The following is a 22,676-nucleotide window of genomic DNA, read 5'->3' on the forward strand; positions in this document are numbered from 1 at the left end:
AGATAACTCAACAGAGAGTTAATTATCTTATAAAAATGTTGTGTGTGGTATTTTATGCTTAGGTATATGTTTTTATATCCTCTACTTAACAGCTTTTTCATTTCTGGTATAATTTTGTTGATACTTTGTTTAGAGTCATCAATTATAAAGATGGCATCGCAAATTTTCCTAGGAAAATTTTTAGTTGTGATGCTTACCAAAAATTTATGTTCTCTATTCGCGTCTCTTATTTGTGAGGCAAGAACAATATCCTTCTTTTTATTTTTCTTTACATAATCTTCGAGATTTTATATCTCGATATTCAAACTACATTCATGTCCGATAAAACACCTTTTTGAGGTGAAATTAAATATATCGATAAAAAGGTATTTCATTTTTAGAAACTTCTCGTGCATATTTATTGTTTCTTCTTTTTCATCGTTATCCTGTGGGGTCGACGAAATTTCTGAATCCGACAAAAAATTATTATATTTACCACCATCTTCTTTATCATCATCATTGTCTTCATATTTTTCCTCCTTTTCGCTGGTTACTACTGTTTTTTTCACTAAAATGGGGGCTATAGTTTTGTAATCTCCGTTTTTTTTTTGTTAAAAAATTCTCGTTGTCTTTTTCTTTTTCTTCTTCATCATCGTCGTCGCCGTCGTCATTGTCGATATCCACCTTATCATTTGATTTTCTTTCTTTTTCTTCTTCTTCTTCTTCTTCTTCTTCTTCTTCTTCTTCATCATCGTCGTCGCCGTCGTCATTGTCGATATCCACCTTATCATTTGATTTTCTTTCTTCTTCTTCTTCTTCTTCTTCTTTTTCATCATCGTCGTCGCCGTCGTCATTGTCGATATCCGCCTTATCATTTGATTTTCTTTCTTCTTCTTCTTCTTCTTCTTCATCATCGTCGTCAATAATCTCTAGCTCACACAAGTCTTCATATTTTTCCTCCTTTTTACTTGTTACTACTGTTTTTTTTCACCAAAGTTGGGGGTATAGTTTTGTAATCTCCGTTTTTTTCACAACCTAAAAAAGGGTATTCATTTTTTTCACAACCCAAAAAAGGGTATTCATCATAATATAAAAGTGGGTCGTAAAATTCTTTTGCCGCAGTGGGTAGTGGAGAAAAATAATTTTCCTCTAAAAATCGTCCAGGCGTAGGAAGATTGTACTTCATTTTTTTGAGGACGGTGGGCCCCTTATCCACGGAGCTCTTTACGTTTATTCTCTTCATTGTAAAATGAGCCCCGTTGGCTCACCCTTGTCCTTTTATTGTTCAATATATTGTGTGCTTCCCCACCAAGTAGGTTACATTAACCTGTTTAATAAAAAAAAATATTTGAATATATATTTTTGCCACAAAAAAATTTAATGTGTGTCAACCACCAATTGTGTATTTCAGTTAATCAAATTAGTAAAAAAAAAAGAAGCGTGAAAAATATTATTTTTCTCTTAAAAAAACTCTTAAAAAAACCGTGACAAAACTCAAATCCCCAAAAAACTACAATTTTATGAACTTTTGAGTATAATTTTATTAACTTTACTACAAAAGTTAATAAAATTCCTATATAGGATTTTATCAACTCTATAAAATAACAACATTTGTGTCACGCCTTTTCTTTCAAATTGTAAATATATATATTTTGAAAAATTCATAATTCGCGTTTACTTTGAAATTAAACCATAAAAATTTTCATGGTGTTGATAGTAATTATAATGATAAGGCTACAATGAATATTTTTAAATGATTATTACTACCATTATTTTTTTAAGGCATTAAATCGGGTTTATGATGACCTCTGGTAATAATTGTACCCGTTGTTGTTTTTTTTATTCTTATTACATTTTCATTTAAATAAAAATTCTCTTTGAAATAAGACTCGTTTTCCTCCAAAATACTTTTCCACGGACAAGTTGGAATTAAATAATACTTGAAAAATTCACCGGGTTCATTACTATTTTCTTCTGGCAAACTTCTAACAATAAAATATTTATCGCTATTATTTTCATCCTCTGTATATACTTCTAAGTTTTCCTCTATAATATATTCTCTATTTGGTGGACAAAAATAAATATCTAAAAATAAATAATCACCCATTTTCAGGTCGACAAATTGTTTAATTTTTAATTTGTCATGATCAATATTCCATAAATATCTGAATTTGGCGCTATTCTCATTTAGAAGGCAATATTGTTGTTCTTCTCGTGAATAAAGATGAAAATATGCTGTTTTTGGCAACCAATCGGCTAAATTTTCTACATGACTAGTAATTGGTTTATTTTTTTCCTTTTCCAATACAATTACATAATCTGTTTCTTGGATTTCTTCTAAAAAATCATTGTATGATCTGATTATACGCGAACATTCACAATTACCGTCTGGATTTAACACCAATGTAAATAGTTTTTGTGTGTTTAAACCATAAACTGTAAATATACTATCGATTGGTATTCTACGGCGGTTTTTACGAATAGTATCCCTAACTTTAAAATAATAGAATATTATATATTTATCGCTTGGAATGTCATCACAAAGTAAAATTTCAAGATCATTATACCAAAAATTATCAATTTTTTTGAATAAATTAACTTTGATGGGATTCTGTACGTCGTAACAATAACTGAAAACAACAGAAAATATATGTATATATATATATAAACTTATATTACAAAATAATATATAGAAATTAGAACAAAATCAAATGAAATATATACATTTAAGAAAATTGAATATCTAAGAAAAACAAATTCATTATAGTGATTAGAATTGTAATCAATGTTATGTTAGACATCTCATTCTCCTTCAGAGAATGGGAATGGGTAACGAATAAATAAATCATTTTTTGTGCTTTTCTCAAAACTGATATATAATATTTTAAATTTTTAAGTTGTGGTTTATTGTCACTTGGTGTCTTGTTTTAATATTTTTTAGTGGTTGGTTCTTGGATAAGATTTTTTCTGTTTTTTATTTCTTTTTCATCACAATTCTTGAAACAGAGAATGTCTGCTATTGTTTCACGTTCATTTGAAAAATTCATAATTCGCGTTTACTTTTTTCTTAGATATTCAATTTTCTTAAATTTATATATTTCATTTGATTTTGTTCTAGTTTATATATATTATGTTTCATATGTATATACATATACATATATTATCTTTTGTTTTTAGTTATTCTTACGATGGACGACGTACGGAATCCCATTAAAGTTAATTTATTCAAAAACGTTCATAAATATTTGTATGGTCTTGATAAAAATATTTTGATTTGTGATGACATTCCAAGCGATAAATATATAATATTCTATTATCATGAAATGATAACAACCAAGCGTAAGGTTATTTGTAAAAAAGGTGGCCGTAAAATGCTATTCGATAGTATGTATTTAGTTTATGGTTTAAACTCTCAAAAACTATTTCCATTGGTGTTAAATCCAGAGGGTAATTGTGAATGTTCGCGTGTAATCAGATCATACAATAATTTCTTTGAAGAAATCCAAGAAACAGATTATGTAATTGTATTAGAAAAGGAAAAAAATAAACCAATTACTAGTCATGTAGAAAATTTAGCCGATTGGTTGCCAAAAACAGCATATTTTCATCTTTATTCACGAGAAGAACAACAACAATATCGCCTTGTAAATGAGAATAGCGCCAAATTCAGATATTTATGGAATATTGATCATGACAAATTAAAAATTAAACAGTTTGCAGACCTGAAAATGGGTGATTATTTATTTTTAGATATTTATTTTTGTCGACCAGATAGAAAATATGATATAGAGAAAAACGAAGAAGTATATACAGGGGATGTAAATAATAGCCATAAATATTTTATCGTTAGAAGTTGGCCGGAAAAATAGTAATGAACTCCAGGAATTTTTCAAGTATATTTTAATTCCGTCTTGTCCGTGAAAAAGTATTTTGGAGGAATATGAGCTTTTATTCAAAGAGAATTTTTATTTAAATGAAAATGCAATAAAATTTAAAAAAACAGCAACAGGTACCATAATTACTAGAGTGACCTTATCATCACCAAAGTACAATACAAAACATAATACACATTGTCCAATTATGTAATTGTATTGGAGAAGGAAAAAAAAAAATTCTAGTTATTACGAAGAAAATTTGGCCGATTTGTTTCCAAAAACAGTATATTTTTCATCTGTATTTATCACACGAATCACCACAATATCGCCCTGTAAATGATAATAGCGCTAAATTTATAAAATATTGATCATGACGATTTAAAAAATTAAATATTTTTAGATATTTGTTTTTATCTTCCAAATAGAGAAAAACGAAGAAGTATATACAGAGGATGTAAATAATAGCCACAAATATTTTATCGTTAGACGTTTACCAGAAAAAAAATAGTATTGAGCTCCACGAATTTTTCAAGTATTTTTTACATAGTGAAAGTGGACTGAAAAGGATTGAAATTGAGGATTTAAAGAAACTTACTAGTAAAAAAAATACGTCATCTTGCCATTTACTATGGTTGAGTGGGAAGTGGATGAAATTCAAGGATATTTCACACTGGAAAGGCTTTTTGCCTTTCCTTAATTTAAAGGCTACCTCTTCTGATGCAATAAACAGTGTATTACATTTTGCATCTGATTCATGTAGAAAAGCGAGTAAGAGTGTGACATGTGTTACTTTTGACCAGCCACTATAATGGAAGGCAAGAGAGATTATGTCCTCTACTGAAAACAGTTTGAATTTAGGTAAAGTTTTCATGCGACTAGGTGATTTTCATTGCTTAATGTCACTTATGGGTTCTATTGGGTACATCATGGCTGGTAGTGGATTAAAAGAAGTGTGGGAGACGCTTTATGCACCTAAATCTACAGACAAAATGATGACAGGACACAGCAGATTTTCCCAGCGCCCTTCGAGCACATCTGTTAACATATGCTGCATTAGGCCAGCACCAGTAAAAACCTTATTCAGTTTTTTATATCAACATTACATACATCCTCGTGTTTTTTCTCCCTTAAACAAGTAACTTTAACTTGGTTTGGAATTTCCGGTTTGGGAATTATTTGGCATTTTATTTATTATTGTTGTTGTTGTTAACAAAAATATATATCTGCTTGTCAGGCAGACATAGAAATAATTTTTTGTGACATATTCTGTTAGAGAGTTGGTATAGAATTTGAATCACACACATAGTATAATCAGATTCATTAATATTATTGAAAACAATTGGTATGCTAGTCGGGGTCTCCACCAAATCCAGTCAGGTTTTGTTGTATATATCTCAAAAATTATAAACTTCTACTTTATAAAACGTTCTGTAACTGTAATGTGGACAAGGATAAACAAACCCCCAAAAAACAAAAAAAAAATGACATAGTAGTTAAACTTATAAATATATTATACGTTTTTACAACGACAACTATTACAAACAACAGAGTTTATATAATTGATTATATATTTTTCACAATTTTTTTGTTAATATTTATTTGTATGGCATTTAAAAAAATGGAAAGGGGTAGTGGAAAACCAAAATGATAATAATGATAATATTATTGTTGGGTGAAATTTTACCGGTATAATCATGGTCTGGACTTCTATCCATCAAAGTACATTATAAAATCTTTTGTAATAGTTTTCATGATTACAATGGCTCGGTGTATAAGATTTATTGCTACATCTAAAAGGTTATCCAATAAACAGAAACCATTACTTTTGTTTAACAATTCCATATTTTCGTGTTCTAACAGACCAATGTCTTCTCCTTCGTCTATTTCAATAGATTGACTGTTTTTTTTATTACACCGATCTAGACTTTCAATATTTTGCCCTATTTGTTATTTTTTTTTTGTGAAAATTATTTACACTACCACCAATTATAAATGAGATTCGCCCGCCAACCAACCAACCAACCAACCAACCAACCAGCCAACTAACTAACCAATGGACTGGTGAATTTAAAGACTGGTACATTGGATATATATATAGTCATCTTTGAAACTAATTTTTTTAGTGTTGCTACCTATTTATCCAGAAATTAAAAAATGGAACAGGCAGTAGAAAACCACAATGATAATAATGATGATAATAATTTTGTTAAATGGAATTTTAATGATCCCCAATATAGCTCAAAAGTTATAGAGGACAGCTTCAAAATGGAAAATAATACAAATATCAGCGACAATGAAAATGATAAGAAAATAATAATTTCAGAAAATAAAGATAACGAAGAACAACTTATATATATATATATACCAAGATTAATTTTAAGCGAAAATGTAAATTTACAATCAAGAAATATAAATTTCTTTGTTGATATAATATTATTCATATCTATCATTTTGTATTTATATTTACCTAATTTGATATATTTGATAGTTATATTTATATGCTTTATGTATAAACATATAGAGTATAAGAACCCCCCTCTATATCAAGTAATAAATCATTAACGTCGTTATTATACTTTCATTTATGTTGTATGGTTATATAATTTTATGTAAAAGTTAATTGGAGATAGGGGGGTACGTTTCTCGTTCTTTATTCTGGTTTCATATTGAAATTATTCTATATCCAAAAAATGAAAATATGCATTATTTATCTAACTCCCCTAATAATAACATTAATTTATTTCCTTTGGAAAGTTATAAAATATGTATATTATCGGCATTTACTATTAAACTATATAAACCTGCTTGGCGGAGATGATCGCTGGGATGAAAAATATACTAATATTAATTATTGGATTAAGAATCAAACCAGTAAGCAAGAGGAAGGGGAGGGGGATGATATTATTTATCAATTTATATCCAACGACGATAATAATAATATTAAAAAGTCATCATTATGTACAGAGACAGCATTATTTTTTTCGCCCAAAGATAGAAATAATCCAAATATATGTCAAAAAATGAGTAGAAAGGTTTGTGGGATAGATTCAAACGCCATGAAATTAATTCATATCCCAGATGATAATCTTCATTCATATGTTGCTGCTAATGGAATGCAATTATTATCGGGCGAATCTTATTGTGTATATAAAAAACCACAATTAACAGAGGCATCGAATGCAATGAAATATGGGGATATTGGAAATATTCTTCTATGCATGATAAATGGAAGTGTTACTCAAAGGTTCCTGGTATATATGATGCTGAGCGCAATGAATTTAATCCTTGACAAAGAGAGGATAAAAATGGTAAATTTACCATTGATAATAATATTATTTCTCCAAAGGAAATACCCCAAAAATATAAACCGTCGGATTTTCACTCCACAGAATTTCAAGATAGATGTGGATGTCGTTGTGATAAAACCCGTGGGTTTATTTTTAATAAGAATTTAAGCAAAACGACATGCTTTAAAGATCCGTGTTTGGCGGCATTACCCACATTTTCAGCTGCACCCGGATATAACTTAGAAACTGGACATTGTGATTGTGGTGTTTTCTTTAAGAACATATTTAATGACATAAAACAGCCATGTACCGCGTGTCCATATAATCGTCCAACATATGATAATAAAACTCATACATTAACTGTTTATATAAAATGTTATAATCACGATGAAAGGATAATTAGAGGAGCAAAAGATGATAGATTCGCTTTATTTCCATGTGAAAGCGATGAAGATAAAATTCGTGGATGTAGAAAGGCCTTTATTCGTGTCAAACCAATATATAAAGCACACAAAGATGGCGAAAAATTCGAAAATAGAATCTTTTGGTAATTATCATTGTCACCATCTGGAAATATTGCATCCAAAGCCTTGCTGTTTTGACCCTTAAGGCAACTTCTTGCTCATGAGTGTTAAATTTCTTTACAATGCTATTTATGATAGCCAATTCCTTTGCTGATGTTGCAGTCAATATTTTGTTTTCATACTGTTGAAGCATGGACTGAACCTCTTGTTTATCCTCATCAGAAATGATTGCACCAGATATAAAATGCCAAATAATTCCCAAACCGGAAATTCCAAACCAAGTTAAAGTTACTTGTTTAAGAGAGAAAAAAACACGAGGATGTATGTAATGTTGATATAAAAAACTGAACAAGGTTTTTATATCATTTATTATATATCTGATAATTTAATGAAGATGTCTGCCTTTTTTTATTGTGTTCTGTATGTGCATTTTATGGTACAATTTATCATTTATTGATAATTTATAATAATGGCATTTTTTTCCTAAATGACATTATAAAATGAGTATTTACTCTTTATAATTTTGGGGGTTTAAAATATCTTTTATTTCTTTGTTCTGGAAATAATATAAATTAAAAATACACAATCCCCCTTTCGTGGGTTTAGCATATAAAATGTGGTGCACAAAAAAAAATATATTATTCAACAACAACTAAGATACAATGGAAAATGGTTCTATTCAAACTGGAACTATTCTTAATCCCAAAAATTTAATTAAAGTTACTACCAATGAATATATTATAGATGGTTTAGACCGGGGAGACGTTGAATTAAAAGATTCAAATATTGACAATAAAACAAACACGGGGACAAATGAAACTAGTACTGTTGATAAAATCACAAAAAAACGAAAAGGGGGGTGGGGAGATGTTGAATTAAACGATTCGGTTGTAGATAATAAAACAAACACGGGGACAAATGAAACTAGTACTGATGTAATCGATAAAATCACAAAAAAACGAAAAGGGGATGGAGGAGATGTTAAATCAAACTATTCGGATGTCGATGATAAAACAAACACACGGACAAATGAAACTAGTACTGATGTAATAGATAAAATCACAAAAAAATAATACCAAACAGAAAAATATAAGATTAAATAAGAATATTTATGGAAAAATATTTTCGCTTTATAAGATAGTGAAGTTTGTAAGAATGATTACTCAAAATCCTCAAACCAGTTATATTTTTTACGCTGTAATTTAAAACACAGAAAAACCGAACAAATGATATGTGGTTTACCACCATCACCACCTAAAGGTCAAATGCTATTAGATATTTTTGATGAGGTTTTAGAATTTTTCAAAGGTTGGAATAATTCTATAATCTTAGATGAAGAAAATATTAAAACCAACCAAATATTACAAATTTTGATGGCAAAATTTCAGGATTTCATTGATAGGGCTACAATGAGTATTAAAGACTCAAATTCTTTGTATCTAATACTTCGTCTGTATTTTTATACATATTTGTATTATGAATATTATACTGTAACAGGAGACACTTCAATAGATATTAATTCTACTGATAGTATACCTATTGCAAATTGGAATAAAATTTTTGATCTTTCTGCCATTTCATTAAATAAAAGATCAAAGAAAAACGTCAAATATAAAGAATATAAATATAAAATTTTGTCGAAATTATTATATAGAATTCTAACAACAAATTTAAATGAAGTTGGTGAATATTCTCCCGCATCAACACAAACGAAGATCTGGTTTCACCTCTTATATGCAGAAACTTATAACAATAGTCTAAATGAGGGCGATAAATTTGTTGTGGAATATTCTGGAGTTACTAGCATAATAAATATTCTTTCTTTCTTTTATGATTTATTAATTTTTGGTGTGGAACATTTAAAATTTAAAAAGAATAATATAAAAATTGAAATTGAATCTAATTAAAAAATATAGTAGTTACTAAAATATGATAAAACAAGACAAGTTTATCAAAAATGTTTATAAGGATTTTATAAAAATGTATATTATAAAGTTTTTCATTTATTTTGCTCTAATTTTACTTATTATTAAATTAATCTTTGATTATAGAGCTTGTTCACATACAAAGAATGTTTATATGCAAATAATGAATGTTATTTTTGCGGCCCTAATAATATTGATTTTGTATATCTTTTCAACTGGAAAGTGTATAAATTACCTACCAATGCGATGTGTGAGACACGCAAAATGATGTTATAATTTGAAAACGTTTGCCATAGAAGCAGAATATAGTTTATCTGGCTAGCTGGGCGGGCGGGTTATATATAACTACATCGGCCACCACCAACTAGTAGCCACCCGGCAGCTATTCTTCGCTGATCAATATATACCCGTAAAATAATATTATTGAGAAATTCTATAATGCCCCGCTCAAAATTATTAAATTCTGATATAAAAGTACAAAATTCTACATCGGGCGAGTTATATCCCGATAATGATATAATTGTGGTTCTAGATTATACATTTCACGAAGAAGGTAAAAGGAAACGCGTTGAAACACTCCCACATTATTTTTTTGTTACAAGTAATGAATTAATTTCTGACAAGAATACTAACAAATATATAGTAATTCATAATGTATTGGTGTATAAATATGGTAAATTATTACACCATAATTTTAGCGAGACTAGAGCTCCCCTCAGTAAAGACCTTTTAGTTGATTTTATCCACACGTGTTTTGGGGGCAAATTTCCTGTAAATATTAATACATTTGACTCTAAAGCAGCCGCTATAATAAATTATCTATTTAGAAATCATAAAAAATTATATGAAAATGTGACAATTAATTCAGATTGTTTACAAAACTCAAGGGGCCCCAAAGTTAAAATCTGGAATGTTTATCCAAAAAATGGACTTGATGTTTATTGTAGCCATGGGATATATTTTCCCAGCGATAATAATGGTAAAACAATTTCTGTAGTCGACGAAAAAACATTTTGGTTTTCATTATCAAGTATTTCTTAATTTATTAGAATTTTATAGAAATTACCCAGAAAATAAAGAAAAATATAAAACAACTCGTCATCACCCCTATTTGAAAAAATGAATAGTTCCTTTTATTGCTGATTTTGATAAAAACTCATTAGATGTATATTATTTTACGACATATCCTTTATTATATTAGATTATTTGTACCACCAAAGCCAAAAATAAAAGCATATAATACTTATAACGTCTAATTTTTTATTAACCTGAAAATATACCATATATTTAATTTTTTTCTTTCATTGAATAAAAGGAATATATATACGCGTCAAATACATTTTTATAAATTGTGTAGCTTGTTTTAATACATAATTTACTACAACCAGAGTTTTATTAATTTTCTTAATATATATATATATATATATATACTGTAAATGATTAAAAGATTAGCTCAAAATAAATAATATGAACGGAAGAGAAACACACACAAACGAGAAGCCCAAAGACGCGGTCGTTATGGCGAAGAACGGTATGAAAAAGCCAAATTCCAGAAAAGAGTTAGTAGCTGAAGTTTTGAATATCATTGACAACATAAATGGAACACGTATAGGTAAACTTTGGTTATAGTACGGTACAATGTACAACTGGGGACGAGACAAAGATTTTCTGGAATGAATAGATCAATTAATAATTCTCTTTTAATACCTGATAAATATTTATATTTATATTCAAGTTAAACATGAAGGTTTGTGTATTTCTGTCATTTGAATAAAACTTTTTTTCTTTACTGGCCATTTAAATATTGCTAATAATGATAAAAATAGCATAATGAAAATACTAACCAAATTTAAAATAACTAATATTTTATTTCTAATATGATTTATATATAAGATGTGATGTTTTTCCATCTCAGACAATAAATAATGATATCCCTCATAAAAATAATCTATTTCATTTTTATCATTTTTATATGAATAAATAATTAGGGGTGGTTTAAATAGTTTTATATTTTGTATAAGATATAACCGTGAAAGACACAATCGTAATTGCGCGATAAACCATGGTTCTTTTTTATATTTATGACACACATAATAAATCGCAGCCACATTTGCATTAGATATTTCTGTAAAAACATTTTTAACAATATGCATAATTAGTTGTATTTTTTAAATAAATTGATACTCTATATTTATTATTTATCAAAATAATTTTAAGATAATATATTTTCAAGAAAGATTAGGTGTCCATTCTAAATAATTAAAATGTTTTACGTCTGTAACAAGAAATATTTTAACAGTGTATTCCTTTATATATTTACGTGATTTATAAATACATAATTTGAATTATATTTTAGCCTGTAAATCATTATAATGAGATGTTTTTCTACAATTTTCATTATTATTTAATGAGTAAACATTAATAGATTGAACTTTATTGTCAGTTAACCATTTATTATTATTGTTTTGTTGTTTTTTTCATAATTTATATCAACCAATTTATCTAAATTTAACGAAATATTATTTGTAGTAACATTATTCAATATTATAGGATTTAATTTTTGCTTAAAACTAAGATTATAGAATTCCGTTTTAAAATTTTTTATAATTTCTTTATAAAATAAAATTAAAATCCGTGGTCGAATTATAGATTTTTGTTGAGCCAATAATATTATATTAGTTTTAACTATTTCTCTTTTTGATATATTATAATTTGGTTTCTCCATTTCGTGAGTTACTGCCATTTTAAAATCTAAAAGCCAATCTTCTTTTGATTTATTCAAAATATTAGTCAAGTTCAATACATTTTGTGATAGATGTATTTTTGGATTATGTCTAGTGATGGTTATTATTTTATCAGACAAACAATTATCAAATAGACTTAAAGATAATAAGATTATTATATATTTATACATTTTATAATTTTCTTAATTGCTGATAAATTTGGTTTGGTATCATTGTGGTTTGTTTGTGTTTTGTTGGGTTTTCTTCCTGGGTAATAGGATAGAAAAAATATGCCCGAGAAAAAAAGTCGATTGAATATCATTATTATATGTAATTATATCGTCTAATTAGTTAATCAGTTATTATAATGGTAGGAAAATTAAAAAATGGATAAAATGTTATTGGTTTATTTATCTATGTTAAAACTATTTTTGTTTGTTATTATTTTAATGTTGTTAGCAACTAATATTTTTGGTAGAAAAATTGATAATAGTTATATAATTATAATTATTCTTACATTCATTCTTTTAATAGAAATTATATCATTTAATAAATTTATTTGGCCATTTCAAGATTATCAGTTAAATAAACCCCCACCAATACAGAAATATAATAAGGATATTGTATTTGATAACGAATTTTTAGAACACTTGAATAAGTAACAAAATATTATTATTTCATTTACAAAACGCCCCCTAATTATAAGTTAAAAAATGGAAACTAGAACTATCTCTCCACATATTTACTATTGTATACATTGTCATCATTTTTTTATTAAAATAATTAATTTGGAGAACAACTGCCCTAGCTGTAATACAATATGTACCACATTGATTCATGTACAGGATATAAAAACCAGAACAAACAATAAAACAGAAGATATTTCATCAATATTAAACAAGTATTACGCAAAATTTTGTTCTACGCCCAAAAAGATTTCTTGTGATTTATTAACAAGCACAAATGGACGTGGCTTTTATTCTCACAATTTAAATCAAAATATGCACAATATAATAATCCGTACAGATTCTATATAGAAATATTTATTATACCTTATATTGGATAAAAACATAAAAATTGCCTAAAAATAAAAAATGACAAACAAAGATACTCATAGTATTGAAACTTTTATTAATGACCCAAATGTACAAGAAGAACTAGAAGGAAAAGAAAGGATACAAGAAAACCTGATCAAAGAAAAAGAAAAATCCACAACCAGCGAAAAGAGTAATAGTTTGCTATCAAAAACAAATTCCTTTCTATGTAAGAACATCTCAATGAAAGTAATGAATAAGGTGTTATATATTATACTTATGTTATCTATTTTATATTATGCACGCCATATGTCAGAGAACCAGCTCAATGAAACTCTTAATATCTTAAATAAAATTAAAAGCACTGGGATGTTTAATCCCTTGATAAAAAATTTTAGTATTTAATTAACAAAGGTTATTATTTATTCTATTCATTGTCGTTGACCTCTTTAACCCATTCCCCCCGAAAGATTTTTTTCCTTTACAATACATTTTTATAAACAAAAGGGTGATTGATATTATAATGAATAAAAAAATTATAAAACTGAATGACAATATTATAAAATTCAAGGATATTAGTTTCAGTAAGAGTGCGTTGTTCTGATTTATTTTATTTGCCGCGGTAATATTATCGTTATTTACTTTCATAGCAAATGAGTGTGAATATTTACAACTAGAGTTTGTGTCGTGGTCTATATCCGTTGTATTATATCTACTTTTCTCGCATCTATTGTCAAAGTTATACTTCGTAGATATAGTATTTATATGTGTGTGTGAATATTTACAACTAGAGTTTGTGTCGGGGCCTTTAAATGGTATATTATTTGTTTCGTATCCATTTTTCTCGCATCTATTGTCAAAATTATATTCTGTAATATCATCATTTTTGGTTATTATTGTGGTGGTGATAGAGTGAAAAGATTCTTCAAATTGTGGAACATCCGTAGATTCACTAAAATTGCTGTTATTATTATAATAATCCTCGGTTGTTATTTCAGTGTGGTTGTTTAAATTTATGGGCATTGATTTTACTAATATGATATGATTTGTAAATTGTGTATAATAACAACACAAAAGTATAATAAAAGTATACATTATTCTTATATGAAATCTTTCGTCAGAGACCCAAGTAATTTACTGGTCGGTCGGTCGGTCTGTCAAAACCTATAAGATGTATCTGCGTGTTTTGCTTACATATATAAGCGGGCATTAAAAAACAAATTAAATATATTATTATGCTTATACCAATTAGTTATTTTTAGTTTGCCTAGTAGCCAGTCAAGTCCAAATTTAAAAATTACAAATTTCACAATAAAATGATTGCTATTCAATTAAATAATAGTAAATTCTGAATTTAGGAACTAAAATAATGGGGCGTTTTTATATTATTCAATTATCTATTGGTAATCATATTACTATCATCAGTGTTATTATGTTCGTTTGTTTTAACTAGAATTGTTCTTTTCAAAACAATATTTTGTTCGTTTTCCCTTTTATGATAAAAAAAATGCATTAATGAAGTAACTATCAATAATAGAAATAGTATAAAAATAACAAAACCTTCCATTGTAAGTATTTTTGATATTATATCACCCATTTCTTTTGTTTCGGCAGTAGAAGAAGTATTATCAAAATCATCGATAAAATCTATATTTTTACCATTATTACCGGGAGAAGAATCAAAATAATCTCTACTAATCGTTGATGTAATATTTGAATTTATATTATCATCATGATAATTTTTAGTTGTAAAAATATCATTTACGCCATGTTCGGGTTCTAAACTCCCCCCGCTGTTATTATAAAATCTAAGGGGGCCAGTTACATTTAAACCATTTGCGGCTACCATAATATAAGAACACATTCTGATAAGATTATTATTCATTTTGATAAAAATTATATAAAATTATCTATCCGCCCCAAAAATAGAATTAACCCACGATACTTAATTTAGGAATATGTATCTAGATATATATATAAGAAGTTGATCAATTAATTTTTAAGAGATAAAAGGACACATATATATATATATATACATGTATTTAAAAAAAATTTGGTTGATATTTTTTGCATAATTATTATAAAACATATTAATCCATATATCCTAAATTATATTCATTTTGTTACAACCCAACAAATTATGAAAAATATTATGTTATGGGTTGATTAATAAATTTAGTTTATTATTCATATAATAATAATGTGTGTGTTATACTACCGACTAAATTGATGAAAAAAATGTTTTTTGTTATAATATCAAAAAATGCAGTATGTATCAATATTTAAATATATTGTAGCACTGTTGTTGTTTTTTTTAATATTAATTCAGATTATGATTAAATATGAAAATGGCAATCATAAGATTTATATGATAACTTATAGCATTATTTTATTCATGATATATTTTAGTGTAACAGTTTATGATTATAAACAAAATACAAAAAAATAACTGAATATGAAAAAATAAAATAATTCCAAATAACAAACACGAAGTCTTTCATTACGCAAGTTTACTCTTTCACTTAAAATTAGTTTTGGTGTATAAAATAATATGTAGAAATTAGAACAAAATCAAATGAAATAGATGTAAACTTTTTTTATTGTTATATTATTTATATCTATCATTTTATATTTATGTTTACCCGATTTGATATATTTGATAATTATATTCATATTCTTTGTGTATAAACACATTAAGCATAAAAAACTCCCCCATACTAAGTAATAAGCCATGAATCGTATTATTGTTTTTTTTATAATCGATTCGTAGTATATTGAAATTTTGTAGTAATATAAACTTAACAATTGAGTAGAAAAATAATAGTTTTGATGGGTGGAAATTTATGTTTTACGCCCCCCAAAAAAATTTTATAATTTAGAAAAAGAGATTGGTTTGCATAATTATATATGGATATATAATTGGGACGAGACTCCTAGCAGAGAAAAAATATTTGCTGTAGATTATAATTCAAATGAACTTATAATAATTCCTTTACCACATCCTTATTTTACTAATAAATATAATCATATTGTAATTGTAACCAAAAATGTAGATATATTTTTTTCTCGTATAACTACACTACGAGAAAGGCGAAAAATATTTTCAGACATCCAAATCCAATTGTATCCCAAAGAAACGGCGGGACACATCTTGAATAAAGACCTTTCTTATCTAGAAATATACTCCAAGAAAAATATTGGTACGGTCATAAAAATTTATTGTCTTCAAATAAAATTATTATCTAAGGTGTTTCAAAATGAACAAGAATATTATGGTATTGATGCTATAGGAAAATATAGAAATGTTATTCAGTGTTATTTTGATTGCATACGACATGACAGATTTAAAAGAAATACGACAAATACCAAAAACATATTTTCTTCCAGGGGGTTGTTCCGCGTTATAAAGAAAAGGCGTGGTTCGGATGGTCCAGAGACCCAATTAAAATATTTGTCTGATAATATAAATATTCTAAAATATTTCTTTGGTTACAGAATAACTAATTTACAAATAAAAAGAAACACCAAAGAAGAAATAGAGTCTTGTGTTTTTTATACCACCACCCAGGGTAATAAAAGAAAACGATTGAATAATAATAATAATAATAATTGTATATCTAAATCGACATTAAATCTAAGTGGCAATGAAAATGAAAAAAAATTAATTAAAAAAATTTTAAGTGCTTTGTGTTGTATTAAAGAGACTGGTTTGATAATAACTGGATGGAATATAGATAAATGTGATTTTCAATATCTGTTAGATAGAAGTCTTTTTTATGGTTTAATCAAACGCGACAAGAATCAACACCTTCATCCTTCTTTAAATTCTTTCTCTTCTGAAATAATTATTCCTCTACCACCCTGGAAAATTAACATAGATGCTTTACGATATAAGGAGATATTTCAAAACACAATTATAAAATTTCCTAGATATAATCCTCCCTCCTACGAATTGAAAATTATTTGTGAAGCTTTAGATATTAAATGTAATATCGCTAAAGATGGGGGGGGGGGGGCAGAATTATTATTTTCTTTTTTAGAAAAAACAGAAATGATTTCATGCGTTTTGTCTTTATTCAGCATTGCAGATTTAAGTCCAAATCACGCCTACGGGGCCTTATTTTCAAAATTGCAAAATTTTTCTATCCCAGGCATTGCTGCGCGCTTACTTGAAAATTTTTTCCAGTCAATTGTTATTGCTCCTATAAATAATAGTAATCATTATTATTATAAAATACCACCCAATGATAATAATCACGAGAATAATGTATTAGTTGGGGGTTTGGTATTACCACCAGAAAAGGGAATTCATTATTATATTGAAGGAAAGAGAAACATTGGAAGTGTTGATTTTGAATCAATTTATCCAAATATTATGTCAACGTTTGGGATAATTAAAGGATATATATGTCTGGTTTCTGATGACGAATTTGAAAATAACAAATTTTTTTTTCATAAAAACTTTAATATTTCGCCTTGGATAAAAACGAAACGCAATAAAGATTACCATTATTTATCACGAAAAGTATTTATGGAAAATAATGATAATTGTACTCCAATTCGGCTATTTTGTGAATATCTCATAAATAAACGACAGTAATATAGAAAGGGGTCGTCCCAGTCCCTTATCTTCAAATTGATGATAAATTCAATTTATGGTTTATATTCTCATAATACATTTCCATTATATTCTCCTATGGCTGCCAATATGATTACAAATTATGGAAGGTGGTTTCTGAACGAAGCCATTGATTATTTCACTAAAAGTTTTTCCAATACAGTATGTTTGTATGGCGACACATACAGTATCTTTTTATCGAGCCCCCTTCATATAACAGAACTAATATCAAAATATAATGCATTTCAAAAATACCCCAAGATTAAGTTAAAAGTTGAAAATGTTTTTAAGCGATTAGTTTTGATCAGAAAAAAATTATACATGGGAAAACTCGACGATAACAAATACAAAATATCGGGCTTTCCTATCCGTATGCCCCATTTTGTGTATGAGCTTATGATAAAATGTTTACATTCGATTCTTGATAACAATGAATCTATTTATAAAAATTATATCGAGGAAGCTTTACAGAATTTTCTATCATTAGATCTGGTCGATAATCATCAAAATTACTTACCAATAATTATGTTAAATAAAAGGAAAAAAAATATACATTGCTCCAAAAAAAGAATGATAGACTATTATTTGGCACCAACATTCAATCAACTTTTTTTACTTTTAAATTTGCCATCAATAAACGATTTTTTCCTTTGTGGAATAGACAAAAAAATTCAAGATTATATGACAAAGGGTTATACATTTTTAGATTTTTCTAATAAGTGTGATAGTATGTTACTTGGTGGTATTGAGATTATTAATAGCAATATTCCTGATGACATTTTAAACTTTTGGAGAAATGTAAAGAAAAAGAAACATATTTTATTATATGCCACTTTGAGTAGTCAATGTGCAGATAAAAATAACGAGGAACCTTTCTTCTACATTACATTGGATGACACAATGCAATGTCCTAAAATCTATTTTCGCAACGAACTAGAAAATCTATTATTGCGTCTTTTTAATCATAATGAAATAAACGATATAAGTTTAATAATAGATTGTAAAAACTGTAATAATAATATTTTATCTGTGTTGTGTTTTTTGAATAACAAACCATTAACTTGGATGGAAAGAAAAATATGTTTTGGATAATAATACAAGTAAAGATCGTTTTATATTTAAAATATCAAAATCATTATTACTTATTGTTGAAAAAGACACAGAACGTGGAAAGTGGACAATCACAATGAAATCTTAATAACAATAAAAACCTAAAACGAATTTATTTTATTTTTTGGTTATTATATTTCATTATAACAAAAGAAAATTGATTTTTTCTCTCATTAAATAAAAGGAATATATATACACATCAAATATATTTTTATAAGTTGAAATAATGTCTAATTTTTCATTAACTTAAATATACACCATGTATTTAATTAATATTTTTACCCTTAGTAAAAAATATAATAGATTTAACATGGTAAAATTTACATTTATTGATAATGTAACGGATATTATAGGTAAAAACAAATTTACAGATAGTGTAAATTCTAGAAATTATAATGTCAACATATCTAATAATATAAATAAGATGGATGATGTAAATTTCAACACATTAATTGAAGATTTTAATAATTATACTTTCAATACAACAAATGACACATCCAAATATATACCTAATGATATAAATAAATGGAAAAAATACGATGACTTTAATAAAACTTTAAGTGGAAATAATCTATCATTGACTGGTGAAACAAATGCATTTATCCGTTCAACTTTACCATACAATAAATATAAAAAACTATTAAAAGAGGTTGACGATTTAACAGTAAGTTTTGGTTTTAGGAACGAAAAAGAATTAGCTAAAAGTTTAGAAAAGGCCGCCGATTTGTGTAAAAGTGCCAGGGGAAAAAATATTGTTAATAATAATCCTATATGGATTAATCTATTTTTATCGCTTAAGAAAATTAAAAATAAAAGTAATATTGTTAAATTTGCTCTTGTTTCTGGAACAGTTACTGGAATGGTTATTTACTTGGCACGAATACAAGCCGAACATACGGGGTGTTTTAGATATAATTTGCAAGATAAAAAAAAGTTAATAGAGTATAAAATTAATGGAAATTTTTGTATTGACAAAGGTCTTTCTATTAAGGATTCAGTAATATCTAAGGACATAATAATTTTACCCGAAAATGAACATCCCTTATTTAATGTGAATAAATGGGATTGTAATTATGACGAATTTCTCTATTCTGATACTGTTATAGACAGAGAACGAATAGATGAAATACGCCAGTTAGGATGTAATGGTTTGTGTAATATAGAAAATTTTAACATGCTAGCAGGAAGCACACCATTTGATAAAATTATTCCACCCGAAAAATATAAAAATTTTATGTTCGTTTGTGAGCGAGCAACATTTTTGCGGTCTTTAACAAAGGAAACATTAAATGTTGTTGATGATATTGTTGGTGGGGCCCTAGAATCTAATCTATTTGTTAGAATTTATGATAATCTGTTTAAATTGTTGTATTTTATTGTTTGTACTATCTTTTTATATATCATTTACAATAAATATGTAAAAAAAGAGCTGAAAATATTAGAGGCAGTCAAATAAGTAGTCGTTGATGGTAAACAACAGAAAAAAAATTATGATAATTAGGCCTTATTTTCAGCTTTAATAATACAAATAATTTAATGTATTAGTGGATATATACAATTATATGTGTACCTTGTTTTAATACATAATTTACTACAACCAAATATACGACATATCCTTTATTATATTAGATTATTTGTACCACCAAAGGCAAAAATAAAAGCATATAATACTTATAACGTCTATTTTTTTATTAACTTGAAAATATACCATATATTTAATTTTTTCTTTCATTGAATAAAAGGAATATATATACGTGTTAAATACATTTTTATAAATTGAAATAAATGTGGGTTTAAAACTAAAAATAGATATATACTATATGTTTTACATTTTCATTATTATTTTTTTTTACAAAACGCCCCCTAATTATAATATTACTTGTTTGTAATGATAATTAATTAATTGACCAAACCCCCATTAATACAAAAATAAAATATGGATATTGTATTTGATAATGAATTTTTAGAACATCCGAATAAGTAACAAAATAACACGTTACACACAAACAATAATTTGGGGTGTAATATAATTTATATTATTTTTCATACTAGTCCGTCATTCAGCCAGCCAGTCAACCAGCCAGTTAATTCCATCCAATTGCCGGGCCTTCTTTATTTGATCTTCCTAATTGGGTTGCTGTGAATTGGTACAAATTTAAACCTTCAAGGTTGTAGCAAATATGTTCTTTGTGTTGAACGAGCTATACACCAAAACTAAATTTACAACAATAAAAAAAGTTTATATCTATTTCATTTGATTTTGTTCTAATTTCTATATATTATTTTGTAATATAAGTTTATATATATATATACATATATTTTCTGTTGTTTTCAGTTATTGTTACGATGGACGACGTACAGAATCCCATCAAAGTTAATTTATTCAAAAAAATTGATGATTTTTTGTATGTTCTTGAAAGTTTACTTTGTGATGAGATTCCAAACGATAAACATATAATATTCTATTATTTTAAAATTAGGGATATTATTTGTAAAAACCGCCGTAGAATACCAATCGATGGTATATATATAGTTTATGGTTTAAACACACAAAAACTATTTAAATTGGTGTTAAATCCAGAGGGTAATTGTGAATGTTCGCGTATAATCAGATCATTCAATGATTTCTTAAAAAAATACAAGAGTACAGATTATGTAATTGTATTGGAAAAGGAAAAAAATAAACCAATTACTAGTCATGTAGAAAATTTAGCCGATTGGTTTCCAGAAACAGTATATTTTCATCTTTATTCACAAGAAGAAGAACAATATCGCCTTGTAAATGAGAATAGCGCCAAATTCAGATATTTACGGAATATTGATCATGACGGTTTAGAAATTAAACAATTTGCAGACCTGAAAATGGGCGATTATTTATTTTTAGATATTTATTTTCGTCGACCAGATACAAAATATATTATAGAGGAAAACTTAGAAGTATATACAGATGATGAAAATAATAGCGATAAATATTTTAGCAATGAACCCCGTAAATTTTTCAAGTATTATTTAATTCCAACTTGTCCGTGGAAAAGTATTTTGGAGGAAAACGAGTCTTATTTTAAAGAGAATTTTATTTAAATGAAAATGTAATAAGAATAAAAAAAACAACAACGGGTACAATTATTACCAGAAGTCAGCATAAACCCGATTTAATGCTTGCTAAATTGTATGATTACCCTTGTCACGAAAAACAAAATATTAGATTTTTCAACTTTAGAAGCAAAGCGGAGGACGACATTCTCCGTTACAAGCAAGAATTATGGAAATAGAAAACAGAAAAAAAATCTTATCCAAGAACCAACCACTAAAAAATATTAAAACAAAAAACCAAGTGACAATAAACCACAACTTAAAAATTTAAAGTATTATATATCAGTTACGAGAAAAGCACAAAAAATTATTTATTTATTCGTTACTTATTCCCAATCTCTGAAGAAGAATGAAATGTCTGACATAACATTGATTACAATTCTAATCACTATACTGAATTTTTTTTCTTAGATATTCAATTTTCTTAAATGTATATATTTCATTTGATTTTGTTCTATTTTATATATATATATATATATATATATATATATATATATATATATATATA

The 22,676-nt window shown here is 26.9% G+C and overlaps 1 protein-coding gene across 1 annotated transcript in view; it reads right to left on the reverse strand.

Moving 5' to 3' along the window:
- Positions 1–504: 504 nt before the first annotated feature.
- LOC137635692 (glutamic acid-rich protein-like) overlaps positions 505–22,676 on the reverse strand; it is a 75,880-nt gene continuing 53,708 nt past the window's right edge. Inside the window, exon 3 of the mRNA XM_068368142.1 lies at positions 505–956. Within this exon, the coding sequence (XP_068224243.1) occupies positions 505–956 (452 nt within the window). The remainder of the gene's footprint in view (positions 957–22,676) is intronic.

The sequence above is a fragment of the Palaemon carinicauda genome, unplaced genomic scaffold, assembly GCF_036898095.1.
Source record: "Palaemon carinicauda isolate YSFRI2023 unplaced genomic scaffold, ASM3689809v2 scaffold160, whole genome shotgun sequence".
In the NCBI taxonomy this organism is placed as follows: Eukaryota; Metazoa; Arthropoda; class Malacostraca; order Decapoda; family Palaemonidae; genus Palaemon; species Palaemon carinicauda.